This window comes from Octopus bimaculoides, chromosome 11 (genome assembly GCF_046866305.1).
Source record: "Octopus bimaculoides isolate indiv1 chromosome 11, ASM4686630v1, whole genome shotgun sequence".
Lineage (NCBI taxonomy): Eukaryota > Metazoa > Mollusca > Cephalopoda > Octopoda > Octopodidae > Octopus > Octopus bimaculoides.
This window is the reverse complement of record NC_142938.1, coordinates 83,796,369-83,820,353: the sequence shown is the minus strand read 5'-3', so window position 1 is coordinate 83,820,353 and position 23,985 is coordinate 83,796,369. Positions and strand designations below refer to the sequence as shown.

At 42.9% G+C, this 23,985-nt stretch overlaps 1 protein-coding gene across 5 annotated transcripts; it reads right to left on the bottom strand.

Annotated features, from left to right (window-relative positions):
• Positions 1 to 5,381: 5,381 nt before the first annotated feature.
• On the bottom strand, positions 5,382 to 19,683 carry LOC149133422 (uncharacterized). 5 transcript variants are annotated; one of them, XM_089360503.1, is made up of 3 exons: positions 14,165 to 14,544; positions 11,601 to 11,706; positions 5,382 to 11,146 (listed from the first exon to the last, which is right to left on the bottom strand). In XM_089360503.1, the coding sequence occupies exon 3, from the start codon at positions 8,476 to 8,478 to the stop codon at positions 7,867 to 7,869; it is 612 nt and encodes a 203-aa protein (XP_089216629.1). In that variant the 5' UTR covers positions 8,479 to 11,146; positions 11,601 to 11,706; positions 14,165 to 14,544; the 3' UTR covers positions 5,382 to 7,866. The 5 variants fall into 5 exon arrangements, 4 of the variants coding, with proteins under 4 accessions (XP_089216629.1, XP_089216630.1, XP_089216631.1 ...); XM_089360504.1 differs by lacking the exon at positions 14,165 to 14,544 and adding an exon at positions 12,570 to 12,648; XM_089360505.1 differs by lacking the exon at positions 14,165 to 14,544 and adding an exon at positions 12,143 to 12,407.
• Positions 19,684 to 23,985: the final 4,302 nt, after the last annotated feature.

The following is a 23,985-nucleotide window of genomic DNA, read 5'->3' as shown; positions in this document are numbered from 1 at the left end:
AAAGCCTTTGACAGGGTCCCCCGATCCCTTATCTGGTGGTCAATGAGGAAACTTGGGATAGAAGAATGGTTAGTGAGAGCTGTGCGAGCCATGTACAGAGATGCTGCCAGTAAGGTGAGGGTTGGAAATGAGTACAGCAATGAATTCCGGGTAGAGGTAGGTGTCCACCAAGGTTCCGTCCTCAGCCCCCTCCTATTTATCATAGTCCTCCAAGCGATCACAGAGGAATTCAAGACAGGTTGCCCCTGGGAGCTCCTCTATGCTGATGACCTTGCACTAATTGCGGAGTCACTATCAGAACTAGAGGAGAAGTTTCAGGTGTGGAAGCAAGGACTAGAATCGAAGGGCCATAGAGTCAACCTAGCTAAAACCAAAATCCTAATAAGTAGGAAGGTAGATAAAACACAAACCCCTTCAGGTAGATGGCCCTGCTCAGTATGTAGAAAAGGAGTAGGTAGTAACTCTATAAGATATACCCGGTGCAAGCTATGGACACATAAGAGGTGCAGCAATATCAAAGGCAGGTTAACTAGGAAGTTAGTTTTTGTATGTGGCAGATGTTCAGGTGCAATAAACTGTAAACAAACAGGAAACAACTTCTATCTCATTCCAGGGAGAAAAACTAGAGGTAGTCGATAGCTTCCACTATCTGGATGACCAAGTTAGTAGTGGGGGTGGGTGCACTGAAAGTGTAGCTGCTAGAATAAGAATAGCCTGGGCAAAGTTTAGAGAGCTCTTACCTCTGCTGGCGACAAAGGGACTCTCACTCAAAGTAAAAGGTAGACTGTATGACGCATGTGTACGAACAGCCATGCTACATGGCAGTGAAACATGGGCTGTGATTGCTGAGGACATACGTAAGCTCGCAAGGAATGAAGCCAGTATGCTCCGCTTGATGTGTAATGTCAGTGTGCATACCCGTCAGAGTGTAAGTATCTTAAGAGAAAAGCTGAACATAAGAAGCATCAGTTGTAGTGTGCAAGAGAGACGATTGCGCTGGTATGGACATGTGGTGAGAATGGATGAGGATAGCTGCGTGAAAAAGTGCCACACCCTAACAGTTGAGGGAACCCGTGGAAGAGGTAGGCCCAGGAAGACCTGTGCTGAGGTGGTGAGGCAAGACCTAAGAACATTGGGCCTCACCGAGGCGATGACTACTGACAGAGACCTTTGGAAATGTGCTGTGCGTGAGAAGACCCGGCAAGCCAAGTGAGATCGTTGCCAGAGCCCCTGGACTGGCTCTTGTGCAGGTGGCACATATAAGACACCATTTTGAGCGTGGCCATTGCCAGTACCACTTGACTGGCCTTCGTGCGGGTGACACGTAAAAGCACCCACTACACTCTCTGAGTGGTTGGCGTTAGGAAGGGCATCCAGCTGTAGAAACTCTGCCAAATTAGATTGGAGCCTGGTGTTGCCATCCGGTTTCACCAGTCCTCAGTCAAATCGTCCAACCCATGCTAGCATGGAAAGCGGACGTTAGACGATGATGATGATGATGATGATGACACTATAATACAAATGCAGCCTATACGCTGTTAGAAACTGCAGCCAAATCGCCTTCCTTCTTTCAACGAAGGACAAACGAGATCAGGTTAGTATTAGATGCAAACAGGATGGTCACATTTGGAACTCTACATTATCATTGGCTCTGCTGGATCTGGACTGACCTGGGGTTAAACAACCATAGCCACGAATACTAACTATTATACTATACATTAGCAATTGTAGTCCAAGATACACGATGTCTGAATAAAAGATGGGATGGTCACGGCTGGAACATCAGTGATCATAAGTCTACTGGATCCAGACAGCCCTGGGCTTAAACGACAACAACTACAACTACCAATGGCAACACCTATACTATACATTAGATAATGTACTCCTAGATACACTATGTCTAAAATAAAAGACGGGAAGCCTGTTTTGTCATTGATTCTACTGGATCAGGGCTGACCTGGGGTTAAACAGCAACAATAACAACACGAATAAGTTCTCTCTCCCGCTCTCTCTCTCTCTCTCTCTCTCTCTCTCTCTCTCTCTCTCTCTCTCTATATATATATATATATATATATATATATATATATATATATATATATATATATATATATTGCCATTCACATGCACATGTGTTGGACCACTAGGTCGAACCACTAGGTTACAGAGACACAAACACACCAGCATTGGCTGTCAAGGAATGGTGGGGGGACAAACACAAACAAACACACACACACACACACACACACACACATATGTGATGGGCTTCTTCCAGTTTCTTTCTACCAAATCCATTCCCAAGGATTTGCTTAACCTGAGACTATAGTAGAAGACAAGGTGGGACTGACATGCATACGATTGATGTAGTTCTCAGGGAAATCCAACACAGAACACAGAACATGATAAGCTGGTCCACTGAATTACAGGTATGACTCATTTCTGCCAGCTGAGTGAGCTGAAGTAAAGTGTGGGAACCAAACCCACACCCTTACGATTATGAGCTGAATCTCCTAACCAGGAGCCACACACCTATAAAATAACAACATAACAGGATAATCAACCGACATCTAATCCGTTGTCCCCCAGACATTGCCAGGCAACTATTTCAACCCTGGATAAATCACCAAGAAAACTGGTTCCAAAATAACAGACTGCCAAACCCTATCTGATTTCTTAGCAGCAAACCCCATGGAACATCAGACAACTGACCCCGCTACACTTAAACCCACAGAGATATCTCACATGCAAGAGACAAAACTACCAGGAGATACGTAAAAGTGCAGGTGTGTAGCTTAGTGGTTAGAGGGCTTAGACGATTACAATTAAACACACGTATATTATCATTTATTAAATTGCATTCAATTTGCCATGCATTATTCGTTTCATTATCCATCATCTTTTCCTTCAATTTTCAGGTACATTGAAGACCCTTTATTTGTCATTGCTTCAATCAACGTGAATAAAGTGTCTGGCAAAAGTTCTGCTGAGAAGATCGAAAGGAAACTTTATCCACAAAACACACAGAGAAGGTGCAGCAATGAAAGCCAAACAGTGGTGGACGAACATAATCCCTTAAAGACTGACACTTTCAAAGGTGGCTCTGCATGTGTGTGTGTGTGTGTGTATGTGTGTGTGTGAGTGTGTGTGTGTGTGTTTATGTGGGTGTGTGTGTATGTGGGTGTGTGTGTGTGTGTGTGTGAGACAGAGTTTTGTTGAGTTGAAGTGGGATTTAAAGGGTGTAAACGAAGAGGCTACCAAGCGCAAGTTGAACCAAGACGGAACTAACTACAACTGTAGCTATTAAGACTGAACACTATACTATACAATACACAATGTAGTCTTAGATACACTCTGTCTGAATAACAGATGGGATGGTCATTGCTGGAACATCTTTGATTGTAGAGCTTTTGGCTCGAATTGCTAGAAGTAGTAACCAAATCTCACTTAAAATCCCACAACTACTTCAAGCAGAGACGTAGGAATAGGATGGGATGGTCACGGCCAGAGTGACTTTGAGCACGAGCCTGCTCAGTCAGGTTTGACCCTGGGTTAAATAACAACACGCACACTATAATACAAAAGTAGCCTATACGCCTCTTTTTTCGAACAGACAAGTTACAGGGGCATAATCGCATCAACATTAGTTATACGGCGATGGTGGGGTGACATACAGACACACAAATACATACATTCGTATATATATGCGTGCGTGTTTGTGTGCTTACATATGTACCTACCTACGTCTCTCTCTCTCTCTCTCTCTCTCTCTCTCTCTCTCTCTCTCTCTCTCCACACACACACACATATATACATATATATATATAGAGAGAGATATATATATATATACATATGTGATAATATACGGTAAAACCATATAACCGGAGGAGAGCTTACTCTCCAAGTAGAGAAGTGGGTAAATATAAATAGACCTCGTAACGATACCAGCTGCCAAACGGTTCCACGGCGAATTGGGGCCCCAAGTGACCTTTGTAAAGTCATTGGGGAGATTCCCGAGTCGATTATCAAGGTTTATTTAGATTTATATATATATCGTATATTTATAGAGAGGGCAAATTTAGCCATTTCTCCGTAGATTGAAAACAAAGATGAACAACTTTAATCGATTTCCGAACATTATTGGGTTCTCATCAAACATGAAAAATAGAATTTATGTTGAGTCAGTCTCAATAAGTATAGATTTATTGATCGGAGAAAGTTACATAGTGACTGAAGGTTCGAGAGTTTCGTGCAGAGGCACTTATCAAACTAATTAAATCAACGTTTTCTATATAAAACGAAAAAGCAGGACAGTATCGGAAACAGATATGACGCAGATACTATTTTATATATAGGCAGGAAGACTTTTGGTTAATAATATGACAGAATTAAGGCAAGATAAAAAATGAAAGTTGCCAATATATAAGGTATTCTGCCTAAACTACGTCTTAAAGATACGATTTGTTAGTAGTAACGCAAAAAGGAAACTATTTCTTAAGGAACTCCTGGCAAGGGTGGGGCACTGGTGACTACTGACTGAGACTACTGACCGAGACCTTTGGAAATGTGTTGTGCGTGAGAAGACCCGGCAAGCCAAGTGAGATCGTTGCCAGTGCCCCTGGACTGGCTCTTGTGCGGGTGGCACATGAGATGCACCATTTTGAGCGTGGCCGTTGCCAGAACCGCCTGACTGGCCTTCATAGGATTTTCGAGCGAGATCGTTGCCAGTGCCCCTGAACTGACTCTTGTGCGGGTGGCACATAACAGACACCATTTTGAGCATGGCTGTTGCCACTACCGCCTGACTGGCCCTCGTGCGGGTGACACGTAAAAGCACCCACTACACTCTCTGAGTGGTTGGCGTTAGGAAGGGCATCCAGCTGTAGAAACTCTGCCAAATTACATTGGAGCCTGGTGTTGCCATCCGGTTTCACCAGTCCTCAGTCAAATCGCATTTCATGTGTCACCCGCACAAGAGCCAGCCCAGGGGCACCGGAAACGATCCAGCCCGAAACATTCCATGTGTCGCCCGCACACAAGCCAGCCCAGGGGCACCGGCAACGATCTCGCTCGAAAGATTTCATGTGTTGCCCGCACATGAGCCAGTCCAGGGGCACCGGCAACGATCCCGCTCGAAAAACCTCCTGTGTCACCCGCACAAGAGCCGGCCCAGGGGCGTCGTCCGCACATGTGCCAATCCAGGGGCACTGGCAACGAACCCGCTCAAACATTTCATGTGTCACCCGCATGTATATATAATGTAACAAAAGAAAAAAAAAATGATTCCTTAAATGGAGTGTAAAACATCCAGTTCACAGGTACAGCAGTTGAATACCACAGACATAGGAGTATAAATTACAAATAATAAATTAAATAGAAAAATACAATTGACAATCTAACAATTTATTTACATTATAATACTATAATTTTTGAAAAAGACAAAGTCAACAATTTATTTTGACTTATATACAATATTTGATTGATAAACAATACATATCTCTGTACATAAGCCACTTGAGTACAATATTTCAAAAAGACACATGAAATTCTATGTTCAAGGAATGCTAAATCACAAAATATTGGTTCGAAATCCGTATGTTTAAGAGTATTTGCATTGAGAATTCAAATACATAAAAAAACAAAATTAAAACAGATAAAAAAAACAATTATGACGTAGATCAATATTTATTATATAAATATGCCTCTACATATTCGAGAGAAAGAATTTCCAGTATATCAACTATTTATTTATTTGTGCTATTTTTTATTATATTTATGATTACCATAAGAAAACAAATGTAAATTATGAATAATAATATATAATAACTCTTTTTCATTTACTTCTATCAGCACAAAGTCATTATTTCTCATAGGAAGTTTAAGAGGTGTCCAATGGGAAAGCATAGTTGTGTTTGAATTAGGGTATGACTTGACATTTAAAAGTGATATTAGGTATGGTGTGGATTTAAAAAATTTCTTTTTTTTTAAAAGAAGTTTTTTTGTGCAGACGTAAACGCTGTGAACAAAGAAGGCAACAATTGTCTGCACCTTGCTGTAAAGAAAGTGTTTCATTCTGAGGAGGAACACTTGACCATTTTAGTTAAGTACTGCATGAAGCTCAACATGCGAAATAGAGAAAGGCTCTCTGGTGTGGTGGTTGCTAGTTATCTAGTCCACGAGAGTGGAAACTTTTACTTTAAAAGCAAGAGAATTAACTCCACTTAAAAATGCAAAGTTGAAAGAAAAATTAAAGCTATTATTCCCAGCACAGGCACCATGTAGGTTGTGTGAAGTAAAGAAATACAACATGAAATTCTATCCCTGTGGTCATGTTGTGATTTGTGGGGAATGCTTTTCCAAAATTCCTCTGAAATGATGTCTAGGGTGCCAACTACTTATAAGAATCCCACGTTGGCACCTACATCAGAAAGGAAACCATAGCAAGTTGAGACTCCAAAGATTGAAGAGAAGCAAGTTCAAACAGTGGCAGTTGAGACTCCAACGTGTATGGAGGAGGTCCTGACGACATCACAGACAGTTGAATCTGCAAAGGTTGAGGACAAGAAAGTACAAGTTCTATCCCAGTAAGTTGGTTCTCAAAACCTGGAAGAGAAGCATCTCCTGAAGGTGTCATGGCAGTTAGGAAGTAATTGGTAACAAGTTGGTATTTTCTTAGGAATTAAAACTATTGACCTGGAAATTATCAAGCACAACAATCCCTTCAGCATTGTAAGACAGAGCTACCAAATTCTGTGCAAATGGTTTCTAATTTATAATCCAAAAAAACAAACACACAAATCACTAAAAGAAACTGAGTGTTTCACTGCATTTGAATGTCTATCATTAGACAGAAGTGGGGTCTGTGTAAATGTTGCTACTCTTTAGTCTCAGGCGCAACTTCACTAAACAGAGACCCAGGATTAAATTCCTTCAGCCAGAAGGAATTCTTAAATGTAAAGAACCCAGAGCCACATGGCCCAATACGTTCTTCTTTAAGATGGCAAATGGTGAATTGAAGAGGGTTCACCAATTAAATCCATCAGACCTCTACCATATTGAGACTCCTTTAATACTTTGGCTCCCTTATTTGGGATTAACCTTTGAAGTATTCAAAAAACATTTATCACGTTTTACAACATTACCCCTCAGCAACCTGAGAGTCGATAGTAAAACAAACGAAGATAGCACCCTACCAAAACTGTGACCCCTAAGGACCTGCCTTCATTGACCCCCCACCAACAACTACATCCCTTTATTGGCTTCATTTTTTACCAATGTTTCATCTTTCACTGCCCTAAATTTCTGCCTCAACTTAACAAATTTTATCCAGCAATGTTTAAGGAAGATGATTCTGGCTGTTTCTGATTGACTCAGGTCTTGTCTTTCGCTGCTGGGAAATACTTTCCTTACACCATCTTCTCATCATGATGCAAGCAGATCCCTTTTTTCCACTTGCTACGACAACCTTCACCACATTTGCTTCACCATAGAGCAGGTAAGAAAAATTCCTGGCAAGGGTGGGGCACTGGTGAATTTAGACCAGTCTACAGCATTCGATAGGGTTGACTATCAGTATCTGGTGGGGGTCAGACTGGGCTCAACTTTCCATAGCTGGATCAATGCTATGTATAGCGACATCGAATCAGTCGTCCAGGTGAACGGTCTCTCCTCAAAGCCATTCGCAATTAAGCATTAAATTCGCCAGGGCTGCCCCTGTTGCTGCTTCTGTATGTATTGGCCCTTGAGCCACTGCTGCGGAGGTTGGGGACTGCGGGGGGGGTGGCGCTTATGGTAAGGGAGCAACAGCATATGTGGATGATGTCACCGTTCTCGTGTCTGATGAAGGGCAGCGACCTCGTGAAGAAGACCCCATTAAAAGAAATATGAAGCAGTGGCAGGGTCAAAAGTTAACCAGCCTAAATCAGTCGGCTTGCCACTTGGCACCTGCAGGGGCAGGTCAATGCCTCCCAACAGCATTGTTTGACGAAAGGCCCACTTAAACTTTGGAAACAGGTAAATCACATTCTTCTGCATTGCAATTTCAGTTGATTCCAATACATTTGCCGTGACATATCCACTGGTTTTACCAGACTCTTTTAGTGCCAGAGAAACAGTAACCCATGAATGTATGTCCTGGCCAAACAAAATGATTGCTAATACACACTGCTGGCATGTTCCAAAGCCCCGTCGGTGGGCATTGTGCCACCGATGGAGGAAGTTGTAACCTCGAACAAATGGAGGAACAATATTTGGTTTTCTCCAGAAAGTGAGAGGAGGCGTTGGGAGAGCTTTTTTACAGGGCTTGTCAATGGAGGAGACATAGCCTGAATGAACTCCTTCCCTGAGGATATATTGTGCTTCCGATGGTGGCACTGTTGGAGTGCCTAAGTGGCGCTTTGGGTCGGAAGATTGTAAGAAGATGAGTGCCTCATACTGAAGGGGCATGTGACCCATGAGAAGAGTTGTAAGAGGCAGGTGCTTCATTTTAAGGACATGGTGTCGTCTGCAGTAAGAGGCTTAGTACCTCATTGTAAGGAGCTTGAGTCCAATAAGAAACTGTGCTAAGAGGTTTATTGCCTCAAATATGTAAATTATAAAAGAACAATGTTTTAGAGAAGCAGAGTTCGGCGGGGGACTTCTGCCTTCTCCCATTAATATCATCGTGTTCATCATTCATCTCATCAATGTCTTTGTCCAGCCCGCAGCTACTCCATCTATGTACGGCTTTCATAGCCAATATAATGAAATAAAGTAGCTCATTTTCATTATCATTCATTTTTATCATAAGTTTTTGTTTTTTTTCTAATTGTTATATGTCCCCACTGGCCCCCTTGTGGGTAATAAAGAAATCACTCCTCATTCGTTAAGTCCTTGTTATATAGGACCTTATAAAATATCTTCAAGAACAGAAAAGACAATCATATTAGATTCTGAACCAGAAACAGAAAATGTGGATAGAGTCAAGAAGGCTTTCGTCAAATCCATCCGGAATTCAAGAACATGAAAATATAATTGTAAAAAGAAACCAAAAACATGTGATCTCAATATTAAATTAAAACAATAGCATCGAGGCCATCATCCTGAAATGGACAGGCCACAAATGCAAGAATGAAAGAAACCAAGCTACTGCGTCAGATTTTATCTGGTGACCACTGTGTGGCCATCCATGCCACTGATACAAGGATCAGCTGAGGCAACGCCTAAAACTGACCGACATCAATCCCAAAGCTTGGGACATTGAAGCTGAGGAAAGGCTGTGGTGGTACCAACTGCCCTACAGAAACAGATATTACATGAATTTCGTAGTGGACACCTGGGGATCTCGAGAATGAAAGCTTTGACAAGGAGTTATGCGTCTTGGCCGACACTGGACCAGGACATTGAAAATTTGGTAAAATCTTGTAGAGGTTGTGTTCCAGCAGCCAAAGCACCACAAATACCAATCATGGCCTGAGTCCATTGTCCAGAGTACATATAGACTACACTGGACCACTGAATGGTGCCGACTACATTGTTGATAGCCTTACCATGTGACCGGAAGTATGTAGGTGCAGTCAACCTACTGCGAAGGTAGCAAAGTTCCTGCATGAACTTTTTTGCTCAATACAATGTTCCAGACACCACAGTATCGGACAATGGAACATAATTTACAGGATGAGTTCAAGAAATTGTATAAAATGCATGCAATCAAGCACACGTTTACTCCGCCCTACCACCCAGGGTCAAATGGGCAAGCAGAATGATTTGTAGATACTTTGAAGCAAGTGCTAGAGAGAAAAAAAAAATTAGGCAATGACGAAATGCTAAATAAATTCTAAATATCAGTTCAGGCAAGTCACCTGCAGATCTAATGTTTGATTGAAAAATTAAATTGATCTTTGAGAAAACGCACAGAGTAAACAAAAGACTTTTACAGAGACAAAGTCCATTTCAAAGTCCACAAGAATGGTAAACAGAGGTGGCAGGATTAAAAGTATTGGTAGCATGTAATTTACTTTCATTTTTGTAGTACTATTCCTTGTCACTTTTTTTTTATAACAGTAACCAAAAATATACTGCAGTCTCTACAAGCCAAAACATCACACAAAATGGTAATTTATATAAATAGAATTATAGAAAAAAAGTCTGAAGTTCTAAAATAACTAAAACATAAAATAAAATAAAAAAATTTTAATTTCGACACCTCACAGGATAAAGGTAGTTTGTTTGTGTGTGTGTGTGTGTGTGTGTGCGTGTGTGTGTGTGTGTGTGTGTGTGTGTGTGTGTGTGTGTGTGTAAGGAAAAGATATTTACTAACAGATAATTATGTTATCAAAACAATTTATCATTTACATACCTCTTAAATCTATGCAAAAATTCCAGCAATGCCCTTTTCATTCCTACTGGGATCGAGACCAGTTAAGTCTAATTTCAGGATCCACAGGGGTTTATGGGGGTGGGACTTGCATAATTGTACAAGATATTTGCAGAACACAAATTCATAAAAATTTTCAACACCCAAAAAAATTTTTTTAATTATCAAACTTTACGTGATGTCATTCAACCCATAATTAATAACAGGCCGTGCGCATATGCACAAGTTTTAAAAACATTTTGAAATTAGGGTGAATGATGGTGGTCTTGGTACTAGTGGAGGGTGGGGGACACCACATGCAAAGTCACCATCATCAATTAACCCCAATGAGCAGCACTGCAAATCAATCTCCAATGCTTCTTCATGCCTGTCTACTCGTTCACTCTCACTCCTTGTACATAACCACACGTGTGTATGTGTGTATATATATATCTATATACATATATACACACACAAACACACACATATATATATATGAGTTTTTTTCAGTTTCCATCTAGCAAATCCACTCTCAAAGTTTTGGTCAGCCCATGTGGTTGTGAAGCAAACTTCTTAACCACAGAGCCACTCATGCAGACAAGGACAAAATAGATACAGGACTCAAAAAATAACACAAATATCAAGCTACAAAATCGTCCTAAATCTCTAAAAATATTAGCAGCCATTGCAGGTCTCTACAGTCAACTCGGAATTTCCTTTGAGAACAAGTGTGGACACACCGGCTATGGAGATGAGCACTCGTTTGAGTTTGGTCTGACCAACAGCACATTTCTCGGAGGCTCTCAACAAGCTATGAATCTGCAAAGGAAATTCAGTGAAGTGGCTTAAAATATTACAAACCAACAAAAGAAAAAAAGAAAAGAAAAAGAAACTCTACACCATTTTGATACCAACATATCTGATCAAACTGATCTTTGTTCTACAATACTAACTTCCTATTTCACAGTGATTTAAAGTTTAACAGAGGGGGCGGGGGTACAACCACACCAATATTCACAATCAGTTATAAAGATTCATAAAATGTGAGACTCTTTTTAAATAGAAACTTACCTTCTAACATTTCTTCTGTGTGGAAATGAAACAACAACAACAAAAAATAATAAAGCTTTGGATGTTTTTTTTTTTTTTTTTTAAATAAGTGAGTAAAATACCATATCAAAGCATTTTCAATGTTAGTAAAGAAAGAGAAGTCAATAAAACTTGACATTCAGAAAGAAAACGAATTGCAAATTGCAATAACATACTACCATACCTGAACGAGCTGGGAAATTTCATCGGAGACCTCCACTTGAGTTGCTTCTGGCCGAAACACTTTGTTTCATTTTCTTCTGGACATCTCAGCAACTGATGTTGACAAACTGTGTATTAGAAATATTGATCTTACTTAAGTTTCTGTGTAAAGGTAGTATGGGTGGTCTTTCAAAGGTTTTCTATAAGAAACATGGTGACTACAAATGGTAAAGGAAGGAGTAATAGAAACAGGACACATGGATTACTGTTAACCACTAATTCAGTCTCTGCAAATAGCCGGACTGGAAGCCAGTGGTTGTTGTTGAAACTAACAGCAAGTAAAGTAATCTCTTGAGGCTCTAGAGTTCTAGTCGTTGGAGACATCTACATAGCTAGAAACAGCTGCCAAATCACGCACAGATCATAGACACCTGTCTTCCACAGCGAGAAATAGCAGCCAAATCCCACGCAGATCAAGAACATCTCTGAGGCGCCAATAAGCGAAAGTCACCAGAATTAAAAACACTGAACCATTTGAGTGTTTAGTAATTAGGCAATGCGCACCTCTTCTGAAATAGTTAGTGAAGTCAAATTATCTCCTTCCTTTAAAATCAGCTGTTGACGTGTCGTTGTCAGGTAGAAGTGGACAACAGGGTAACCACGTAATTAGGAGATGAAAAGGGGAGGGGTTAAGTGTTATCCCGGAAAAAGGGGTGGGAAAAAGTGAAGTTTAATGGGTCTGACTGAGTTAAGGGCACCTGTGAACTTGATAGGAAGAACGGGGATTCCTTCAATAAAATACAAATAATATATGAGTATATGCATAATAACAACAAATGGAGCAAAACGCATGTCGATGAAAGTTCCAAGCAAATGAGGGCCATTTCACAAAAAAAGAAAGGGTAGCTGGAATTATAACTTGTTTCTCACCAGGGAGAACATAATAAAACATTTAGTAGCAAGACAAAAGCGAAATGATGGGGTAACTTACCAGCTGAGGTGTTACATGGTCAGTGACCGTCAGAAGGTTTGTTTACATAGAGTTACGACGGGGTCACCGATATTATTCCATGGGCTTTAGAGGCATAAGAAAGCCAGTTTACATAGAAATATAAAGGGAGGGTGTCTCTGATGTGATGCTAAAGGTTGTGGTCAAGGAGTCATTCGGGTGGGTGAGGGGAGGTAATTAAAGTGAGTGTTTACATATGCGTCTGCTAGCGTGCAGACACCTATTTACAAAAACGTGCGTGTACGCACACACACACATACATACATATGCGCATACCCATGTGTACATATCCACATGCCCACATACACACCCCCACACAGAAACCTCCACATGCACATATGTACACACACACGCGCTCGCCTATACATACGTGCCTGTATCCATACCTACTTTCCTGTATATGTACAAACATGCAAGTATCCACACCTGCACACTCATACATACGTATACACGCACACACACATGCATGCATGTATATATGCATGTACACCGCCATATGCGCCTACATTTATACATGTATATACATATATATATGCACATATACAAACATACACCTACGCTCCTACACACATGCCCGTACATACACACAAACACAAGCACCCCCCACACACACACCACATATCGAGACTTTCGCCAATACATGTGCTCACACACGCGCGCCTTAACTTGCTTGCCTGTCTATATACATACATTCCTGTATATATACAGACGTGCCAATACTCACACACGCACTTACTACATATGCACGCATGCACATACCCACACGTACACACATTTGTATATATTTGCACACACTTGTATGTATGCATAAGTATACACCCATAAACATACTAACACATACACACACACAAGTACCCATTCACACACGCCCACTCTCGCATGCACTCACAAACACACGTATGCATGTATGTACCCAAAAACACACACGTGTTTTGTTTAAGGCTATAAAAAAATAATACGATTAATACCACACTGATTTAAAGCGAAGAGCATAAACATGATAAAAGAAATATCATTACCCTGTTATATATTAGTATCCTTATGTTAGCGTTAATCAGTGTAAAACCGAAGTATAGGGTGTTTGCTGAGAAATAATAATAAATGACAAAACACATGCTCATAAGGAGACGGTCAGATCTATGGCTAAGCAGTTGGTGATGCGAGGTAGCCTTAGCTGTAAATACTGGGAAGGAAAAAATTAATCAACTATAGAAGGGGAATAGGCAAGTATATGCATATATATATGCATATATACATGTACATACCCTCATCTACCTGTATATATATATATATATGCATATCTGGGTACAGGACGTTGCAAACAAAACAATATAACTGGATGACTTCGGGTATTTCTGCGTCAAGTGAGATTAAACGAAATGGGAGGAGAGTCAGAAGAAATTAAAGGGTTGAGTGTCTCTTTCTGTTTTTTTGTTTTTTCAGTATAAGTTATATACCGATTATAAACATTACTCTGCTTCTCACAAAAGCGTGTGTGTGTTGTGGTATAAAGGGAAAATTAAGAAACAGGAGGGTTGACATTACAAAAACAAGGAGAAATGAGCTTTTCTTCTTACCTGTCAACAATCTGGAGGGGAAGGTTTTCTTCTCTTCGTTGCAAACACGTCTTAATTCCATCATAACCAACTGCCGTCTGATCACTTCCGCTCACCATTGCGCATGCTCCCATCTGCGCTTCCGTCCGTCCGGACTTCAGACAGAACCAAAACATTCTCTCACTTTCGCCTTAATTACAGCTTCTACTCAATACTTCGTGTGTTTACATTTGCTGTCTCGGACAATTTCTTAGCTATGAGCGATTAGATTGTTATCGTTTTCCCTGTTAATGAATAAACCATTAGAATAAGAGATCCCTTACTTGAGCAATAGGTAAGGGTTATGAATGGGATCCAGAAGTAAATAAAAATCATCAAATATATATACATCTAACCCATGCTAGCATGGAAAACAGACATAAAAATGATTGCCATACATGCATATGCATACATATATACTTCTATATATATGCATATGTATACATGTGTGTGTGTGTGTGTGTGTGTGTGAAGGCGTGTGACCTAGTGGTTAGGGTGTTGCACTCACAGTGACTAGATTGTGGGTTCAATTCCCATACTGAGCAGTACATTGTATTCTTGAACAAAACACCTCATTTCATATTGCTGCAGTCCACTCAATTGTAAATAGATTTCCCAGCAATGGACTATCTTTCTGATCAGGGGGAACAGACATTAGCCTGTTTGCATAGCCAGTGGGGTGCACGTTCTTGCGGCATCGGGCACGACCTTGCGTCGCCAGGCACGTTCTTGCGGGGCCGACGTGTCGTTGTCAGGTAGAGAGAGACAACATGGTAACCAAGTGATTAGGAGATGAAAGGGGGAGGGGTTAAGTGTTATCCCGGAAAAAGTGAAGTTTAATGGGTCTGACTGAGTTAAGGGCACCTGTGAACTTGATAGGAAGAACGGGAATTCCTTCAATAAAATACAAATAATATGAGTATATGCATATGTACGTACATGTATGTACATACCTTCATCTACCTGTATATATATAGTCAGGGACCAAAAATTAAACACTGGCCATAAAGTCGGGGACCAAAAATTGCACGCCGGCCATAAAGACGGGGACCGAACATTGTACACTGGACATAAAGTCGGGGACCAAAAATTGCACACCGGCCATAAAGACGGGGACCGAACATTGTACACTGGCCATAAAGTCGGGGAACAAAATTCGCACACTGTCCATAAGGTCGGAGACCAGAAATTGAACACTGGCCATAAAGTCGGGGACCAATAATTGCACACTGGCCATAAAGACGGGGACCCAAAATTGAACACTGGCCATAAAGTCGGGGACCAATAATTGCACACTGGCCATAAAGACGGGGACCCAAAATTGAACACTGGCCATAAAGTCGGGGACCAAAAATTGTACACTGGCCATAAAGTCGGGGACAAAAAAATCGGACATTGGCCACAAAGTCGGGGACGAATAATTGAACACTGGCCATAAAGACGGGGACCAAAAACTGAACACTGGGCATAAAGTCGGGGACGAATAATTGCACACTGGCCATAAAAACGGGGACCAAAAATTGCACACTGGCCATAAAGTCGGGGACCAAAAATTGCACACCGGCCATAAAGACGGAGACCGAACATTGTACACTGGCCATAAAGTCGGGGACCTATAATTGAACACTGGTCATAAAATGGGGGACCAAAAATCGCACACTGGCCATAAAGTCGGGGACCAGATATTGCACACTGGCCATAAAGACGGGGACCAAAAATCGCACACTGGTCATAAAGTCGGGGACCAAATATTGCACACTGGCCATAAAGACGGGAACCAAAAATCGCACACTGGCCATAAAGTCGGGGACCAAAAATTGCACACCGTCTATAAGGACGGGGACCGAACATTGTACACTGGCCATAAAGTCGGGGACCAGAAATTCAACACTGGCGATAAAGTCGGGGACGAATAATTGCACACTGGCCATAAAGTCGGGGACCAAAATTTTGAACACTGACCATAAAGTCGGGGACCAAAAATTGAACACTAGCCATAAAATCGGGGACCAAAATTCGCATACTGGCCATAAAGTCGGGGAACAAAAATTGCACACCGTCCATAAAGACGGGGACCGAACATTGTACACTGGCCATAAAGTCGGGGAACAAAATTCGCACACTGGCCATAAAGTCGGGTACCAAAAGTTGAACACTGGCCATAAAGTCGGGGACCAAAAATCAATCACTGTCCACAAAGTCGGGGACCAATAATTGCACACTGGCCATAAGGACGAGGGACCAAAAATTGAACACTGGCTATGAATTTGGGGACCAAAATTTTAAAACTGGCCATAAAGTCGGGGACCAAAAATCGTACACTTGCCATGTAGTCGGGGACCAAAAAATCGCACACTGGCCATAAAGTCGGGGACGAATAATTGCACACTGGCCATAAAGACGGAGACCAAAAATTGAACACTGACCATGAAGTCGGGGACCAAAAATTGAAGACTGGCCATAATGACGGGTACAAAAACTCGCACACTGGCCATAAAAGTCGCTGACTTTTTGGTCCCCGACTTAATGGCCAGTGTGCAATTTTTCGTCCCCGACTTTATAGCCAGTGTTCAACATTTGGTCCCCGACTTTATTGGCAGTTTTCAATTTTTGGTCCTCGACTTTAAGGCCAGTGTGCAAAGTTTTGTCCCCGGTTTTATGGCCAGTGTGCATATGTTTGGTCACCGACTTTATGGCCAGTGTCCAATCTTTGGTACCAGATTTTTATGGCCCGTGTGCAAATGTTTGGACACCGACTTTTTGGCCAGTGTGCAAGTATTTGGACCCCGACTTTATGGCCAGTGTGCGAATGATTCGACTCCGAGTTTATGACCAGTGTTCAACATTTGGTCCCCGACTTTATGGCCAGCGTTCAATATTTGTCCCCGACTTTTTGGCCAGTGCACAAATATTTGGAACCCGACTTTATGGCCAGTGTGCAAATGTTTCGACCCCGACTTTATGGCCAGCGTTCAATTTTTAGTCCCCGACTTTATTGGCAGTGTTCAATTTTTGGTCCCCGACTTTAATGCCAGTGTTTACATTTTGGTCCCCGACTTTATGGCCATTGTGCAAATGTTTCGACCCCGACTTTATGGCCAGTTTTCAGTTATTGTTCCCCCATTTTATGGCCAGTGTTTAATTTTTGGTCCCCGACTTTATTGGCAGTTTTCAATTTTTGGTGCTCGACTTAATGGCCAGTGTACATATTTTGGTCCCCGACTTTATGGCCAGTGTGCATATGTTTGGTCCCCGTCTTTATGGCCAGTGTTCAATTTTCAGTCCCCGACTTAATAGCCAGTGTGCAATTTTTGGTCCCCGACTTTATGGCCAGTGTTCAACATTTGGTCCCCAATTTTATGGCCAGTGTTCAACTTTTGGTCCCCGAATTTATGGCCAGTGTGCAAATTTTGGTCCCCGACATTATGGCCAGTGTGCAAATTTTGGTCCCTGACTTTATAGCCCGTGTGCAAATGTTTCGACACCGACTTTTTGGCCAGTGTGCAAATATTTGGTCCCCGACTTTATGGCCAGTGTTTAGTTATTGGTCCCCCACCTTATGGCCAGTGTTTAATTTTTGGTTCCCGACTTTATTGACAGTATTCAATGTTTGGTCCCCGTCTTTATAGCCAGTGTGCAAATTTTGGTCCCCGACATTATGGCCAGTGTGCAAATTTTGGTCCCTGACTTTATAGCCCGTGTGCAAATGTTTCGACACCGACTTTTTGGCCAGTGTGCAAATATTTGGTCCCCGACTTTATGGCCAGTGTTTAGTTATTGGTCCCCCACCTTATGGCCAGTGTTTAATTTTTGGTTCCCGACTTTATTGACAGTATGCAATGTTTGGTCCCCGTCTTTATAGCCAGTGTGCAAATTTTGGCCCCGACTTTATGGCCAGTGTGCAAATGTTTGGACACCGACTTTTTGGCCAGCGTTCAATTCTTGCTCCCCGACTTTATGGCCAGCGTTCAATATTTAGTCACCGATTTTATGGCCAGTGTTCCATTTTGCGTCCCCGACTTAATGGACTGTGTGCAATTTTTGGTCCCCGACTTTATGACCCTCAGCCTATGCACCTCAACCTGGGCTACCAGATGGTCTGAAAGACCAATTCTATGACACCCTCTTGCAAACTACCTCGTCGACGAGTGACAGGGACCTTCTCTTTGTGGCTGGAGACTTCAACGGTCATGTCGGACGTCGTGCTGGGGGCTTCCATGGCATACATGGAGGCTATGGCTTCGGTTCCCGCAACGAGGAGGGAACCAGACTGCTGGAGTTCTGTGATGCAACCAATCTTATGGTCTGCAATACCAACTTCAGGAAACCTGCCAGTCACCTAGTCACCTACCGCTCCGGCAGACACTCTAGCCAAATCGACTACATCCTCGCCAGAAATAGGGAAAGAGGGCGGCTTATAAATGCCAAAACCTACCCTGGCGAAGAATGTACCCCACAACATAGATTAGTAGTTAGCGACTTTGGGATCAAGGCAAAATGGGTGCCCAGAATTAGACAGGCTTGGAGAAGAAGGGTGTGGAAGCTTAAAGACCCTGCAAACGGACAGAGACTTAGAGACAAGTTACTTGAAGCATTTAACGAAATAGAAGGGGATATAGCATCATACAACGTGGAAGACAATTGGAGATTTCTGCGGGACAACCTGTTGAAAGCCACCGACCAGATTTGTGGGTGGTGTAAGGTCCCCTCCCAACCCAGAGTAACGTGGTGGTGGAACAAGGAGGTAGACAGGGCTATTAGACAAAAGAAACAGGCTTGGAAGGACTGGAAGAACGGTGGTAGCAGGGAATTGTACCAATGTGCCAGAACGGAGGCTAGGCGACAGGTTTATTTAGCCAGAGGGGAAGCAGATAAGGAAAGATTTGCCAATGTTCTGCGCCGTGAGGACCAAAGACTCGAGGTATTTCGTGTTGCAAGACAGTGTAGGAGAGAGAATAGTGATGTTGTAGGAGAGAAATGTGTTCGCATGGATGATGGTACGCTTGCATTAAATGAGGATGAAAAGAAAGAGGTCTGGAGATGTCACTACGATAGATTGCTTAATAAAGAGAATGAATGGGAGAAAGAGAGCCTGCCTTATGTCGACCCAATAGAGGGACCAGCTATCCGAGTTGATAGTACCAGGGTAGATAAAGCAATTAAGAGTATGAAGACCGGGAAAGCCCCCGGCCCATCAGGAATCACTGCAGAGATGCTCAAAATATCCGGCAGTGTTGGCTATAGCCTAGTCACCCGTATTACTAACCAGGTGATACACGAAGGAGTCATACCCTATGACTGGTGTAGCAGCATCATAGTCAACTGCTACAAAGGTAAAGGGGACGCTTTAGATACAAATAATTACAGAGGCATCAAGCTGTTAGATCAGGTTATGAAAGTTACAGAGAGGGTCATAGCCCAACTAATTAGGGAGCGAATCAATTTAGATGAGATGCAGTTTGGGTTTCGTGCCAGGTAAAAGCACTACTGATGCCTTATTTCTAGTGAGACAGTTGCAGGAGAAATACCTAGCTAAGGATAAACCTCTGTACCTGGCTTTCGTTGACATGGAGAAAGCCTTTGACAGGGTCCCCCGATCCCTTATCTGGTGGTCAATGAGGAAACTTGGGATAGAAGAATGGTTAGTGAGAGCTGTGCGAGCCATGTACAGAGATGCTGCCAGTAAGGTGAGGGTTGGAAATGAGTACAGCAATGAATACCGGGTAGAGGTAGGGGTCCACCAAGGTTCCGTCCTCAGCCCCCTATTATTTACCATAGTCCTCCAGGCAATCACAGAGGAGTTCAAGACAGGTTGCCCCTGGGAGCTCCTCTATGCTGATGACCTTGCCCTAATTGCGGAGTCACTATCAGAACTAGAGGAGAAGTTTCAGGTGTGGAAGCAAGGTCTAGAATTGAAGGGCCTTAGAGTCAACCTAGCTAAAACCAAAATCCTAATAAGTAGGAAGGTAGATAAAACACAAACCCCTTCAGGTAGATGGCCCTGCTCAGTATGTAGAAAAGGAGTAGGTAGTAACTCTATAAGATGTACCCGGTGCAAGCTATGGACACATAAGAGGTGCAGCAACATCAAAGGCAGGTTAACTAGCAAGTTAGTTTTTGTTTGTGGCAGATGTTCAGGTGCAATAAAGACTGCAAACAAACAGGAAACAACTTCTATCTCATTCCAGGGTGAAAAACTAGAGGTAGTCGATAGCTTCCGCTATCTGGGCGACCAAGTTAGTAGTGGGGGTGGGTGCGCTGAAAGTGTAGCTGCTAGAATAAGAATAGCCTGGGCAAAGTTTAGAGAGCTCTTACCCCTGCTGGCGACAAAGGGACTCTCACTCAGAGTAAAAGGCAGACTGTATGACGCATGCGTACGAACAACCATGCTACATGGCAGTGAAACATGGGCTGTAACTGCTGAGGACATACGTAAGCTCGCAAGGAATGAAGCCAGTATGCTCCGTTGGATGTGTAATGTCAATGTGAATACCCGTCAGAGTGTAAGTATCTTGAGAGAAAAGCTGAACATTAGAAGCATCAGTTGTGGCGTGCAAGAGAGACGATTGCGCTGGTATGGACATGTGGTGAGAATGGAGGAGGATAGCTGCGTGAAAAAGTGCCACACCCTAACAGTTGAGGGAACCCGTGGAAGAGGTAGGCCCAGGAAGACCTGGGCTGAGGTGGTGAGGCAAGACCTTCGTACATTGGGCCTCACCGAGGCGATGACTACGGACCGAGACCTTTGGAAATGGGCTGTGCGTGAGAAGACCCGGCAAGCCAAGTAAGATCGTTGCCAGTGCCCCTTGACTGGTTCTTGTGCGGGTGGCACATGAGATGCACCATTTTGAGCGTGGCCGTTGCCAGTACCGCCTGACTGGCTCCTGTAGGATTTTCGAGCGAGATCGTTGCCAGTGCCCCTGGACTGGCTTGTGCGGGTGGCACATAAAAGACACCATTTCGAGCGTGGCCGTTTTCGTGCGGGTGACACGTAAAAGCACCCACTACACTCTCTGAGTGGTTGGCGTTAGGAAGGGCATCCAGCTGTAGAAACTCTGCCAAATCAGACTGGAGCCTGGTGTTGCCATCCGGTTTCACCAGTCCTCAGTCAAATCGTCCAACCCATGCTAGCATGGAAAGCGGACGTTAAACGATGATGATGATGATGATGATGATTCAACATTTGGTCCCCGACTTTATGGCCAGTGTTCAATTTTTGGTCCCCGACTTTATGGCCAGTGTGAAAATGTTTCGACCCCGATTTTATGGCCAGTGTTCAGTTATTGGTCCTCGACTTTATGGCCAGTATGTAATGTTTGGTCCCCGTCTTTATGGCCAGTGATGAAATTTTAGACCCTGAATTTAATGGCCAGTGTGCAATTTTTGGTCTCCGACTTTATGACCAGTATTCAACATTTGGTCCCCGACTTTATGGCCAGTGTGCAAATTTTGGTCCCTGACTTTATGGCCCGTGTGCAAATGTTTGAACACTGACTTTTTGGCCAGTGTGCAAATATTTTGGCCTCGACTTTATGGCCAGTGTGCAAATGTTTCGATCCCGAGTTTATGGCTAATGTTCAGTTTTTGGTTCTCGACTTTATGGCCAGCGTTCAATTTTTTGTCCCCGACCATATGACCAGTGTTCAACATTTGGTCCCCGACTTTATTGCCAGCGTTCAATATTTGGTCCCCGACTTTAAGGCCAGTTTTCCATTTTTGGTCCCCGACTTTTTGGCCTGTGTGAAAATGTTTACACCCCGACTTTATGGCCAGTGTTTAGTTATTGGTCCCCCACATTATGGCCAGTGTTTAATTTTTTTGGTCACCGACTTTATTGGCAGTGTTCAAATTTTGGTCCTCGACTTAATGGCCTGTATGCCATGTTTAGTCCCCGTCTTTATGGCCAGTGTGCAAATTTTAGTCCTCGACTTTATGGCCAGTGTTCAATTTTTGGTCCCCGATTTTATGGCTAGTGTTCAATTTTTGGTCCCCGACTTTATGGCCCGTGTGCAAATGTTTGGACACCGACTCTTTGGCCAGCGCGGAAATACTTGGACCCCGACATTATGGCCAGTATGCCAATGTTTCGACCCCGAGTTTATGGCCAGCGTTCAATTTTTGGTCCTCGACTTAATAGCCAGTATGCAAGTTTGGTCTCCGTCTTTATGGCCAGTGTGCAAATTTTGGTCCTCGACTTTATGGCCAGTGTTCAACATATGGTCCCCGACTTTATGGCCAGTGTTCAACATATGGTCCCCGACTTTATGGCCAGTGTTCAATTTTTGGTCCCCGATTTTATGGCCAGTGTGCAATTTTGGTCCCCGACTTTATGGCCAGTGTTCAATTTTTGGTCCCCGACTTAGCCAGTGGGCAAATGTTTGGACGCCGACTTTTTGGCCAGTGTGCAAGTTTTGGTCCCTGACTTTATGGCCCGTGTGGAAATGTTTGGACACCGACTTTTTGGCTAGTGTGCAAATATTTTGGCCTCGACTTTATGGCCAGTGTGCAAATGTTTCGATCCCGACTTTATGGCTAGTGTTCAGTTTTTGGTCCCCGTCTTTATGGCCAGTGTGCATATTTTGGTCCTCGACTTCATGGCCAGTGTGCATATGTTTTGTCCCCGAATTTATGGCCAGTCTTTAGTTATTGGTCCCCCACATTATGGCCAGTGTTTAATTTTTGGTATCCGACTTTATTGGTAGTGTTTAATTTTTGGTCCTCGACTTAATGGCCAGTATGCAATATTTAGTCTCCGTCTTTATGGCCAGTGTGCAAATTTTGGTCCTCGACTCCATGGCCAGTGTGCATATGTTTTGTCCCCAAATTTATGGCCAGTGTTCAGTTATTGTTCCCCGAATTTATGGCCAGTGTTCAATTTTTGGTCCCCGACTTTATGGCCCGTGTGCAAATGTTTGGACACCGACTCTTTGGCCAGTGTGCAAGTATTTGGACCCCGACTTTATGGCCAGTATGCCAATGTTTCGACCCCGAGTTTATGGCCAGTGTTCAGTTATTGGTTCCCGTCTTTATGGCCAGCGTTCAATTTTTGGTCCTCGACTTAATAGCCAGTATGCAATGTTTGGTCTCTGGCTTTATGGCCAGTGTGCAAATTTTGGTACCCGACTTTATGGCCAGTGTTCAATTTTTTGTCCCCGACTTGGCCAGTGTGCAAATTTTGGTCCCTGATTTTATGGCCCATGTGGAAATGTTTGGACACCGACTTTTTGGCCAGTGTGCAAATGTTTCGATCCCGAGTTTATGGCTAGTGTTCAGTTTTTGGTTCTCGACTTTATGACCAGTGTTCAACATTTGGTCCCCGACTTTATTGCCAGCGTTCAATATTTGGTCCTCGACTTTAAGGCCAGTTTTCCATTTTTGGTCCTTGACTTTATGGCCAGTGTGCAAATGTTTCAACCCCGACTTTATGGCCAGTGTGCCAATGTTTCGACCCCGAGTTTATGGCCAGCGTTCAATTTTTGGTCCTCGACTTAATAGCCAGTATGCAACGTTTGGTCTCCATCTTTATGGCCAGTGTGCAAATTTTGGGCCCCGACTTTATGGCCAGTATTCAATTTTTGGTCCCCGACTTTATGGCCAGTGTTCAATTTTTGGTCCCCGACTTTATGACCGGTGTTCAACACTTGGTCCCCGACTTTATTGCCAGCGTTCAATATTTGGTCCTCGACTTTAAGGCCAGTTTTCCATTTTTGGTCCCCGACTTTATGGCCAGTGTGAAAATGTTTCGACTCCGATTTTATGGCCAGTGTTTAATTTTTGGTCCTCAACTTAATAGCAATATTTAG

Bases quoted from the DNA above. Each gene is read 5' to 3' on its own strand.
- LOC149133422 (XM_089360503.1), bottom strand. From the start codon at position 8,478: ATGAAGCACCTGCCTCTTACAACTCTTCTCATGGGTCACATGCCCCTT.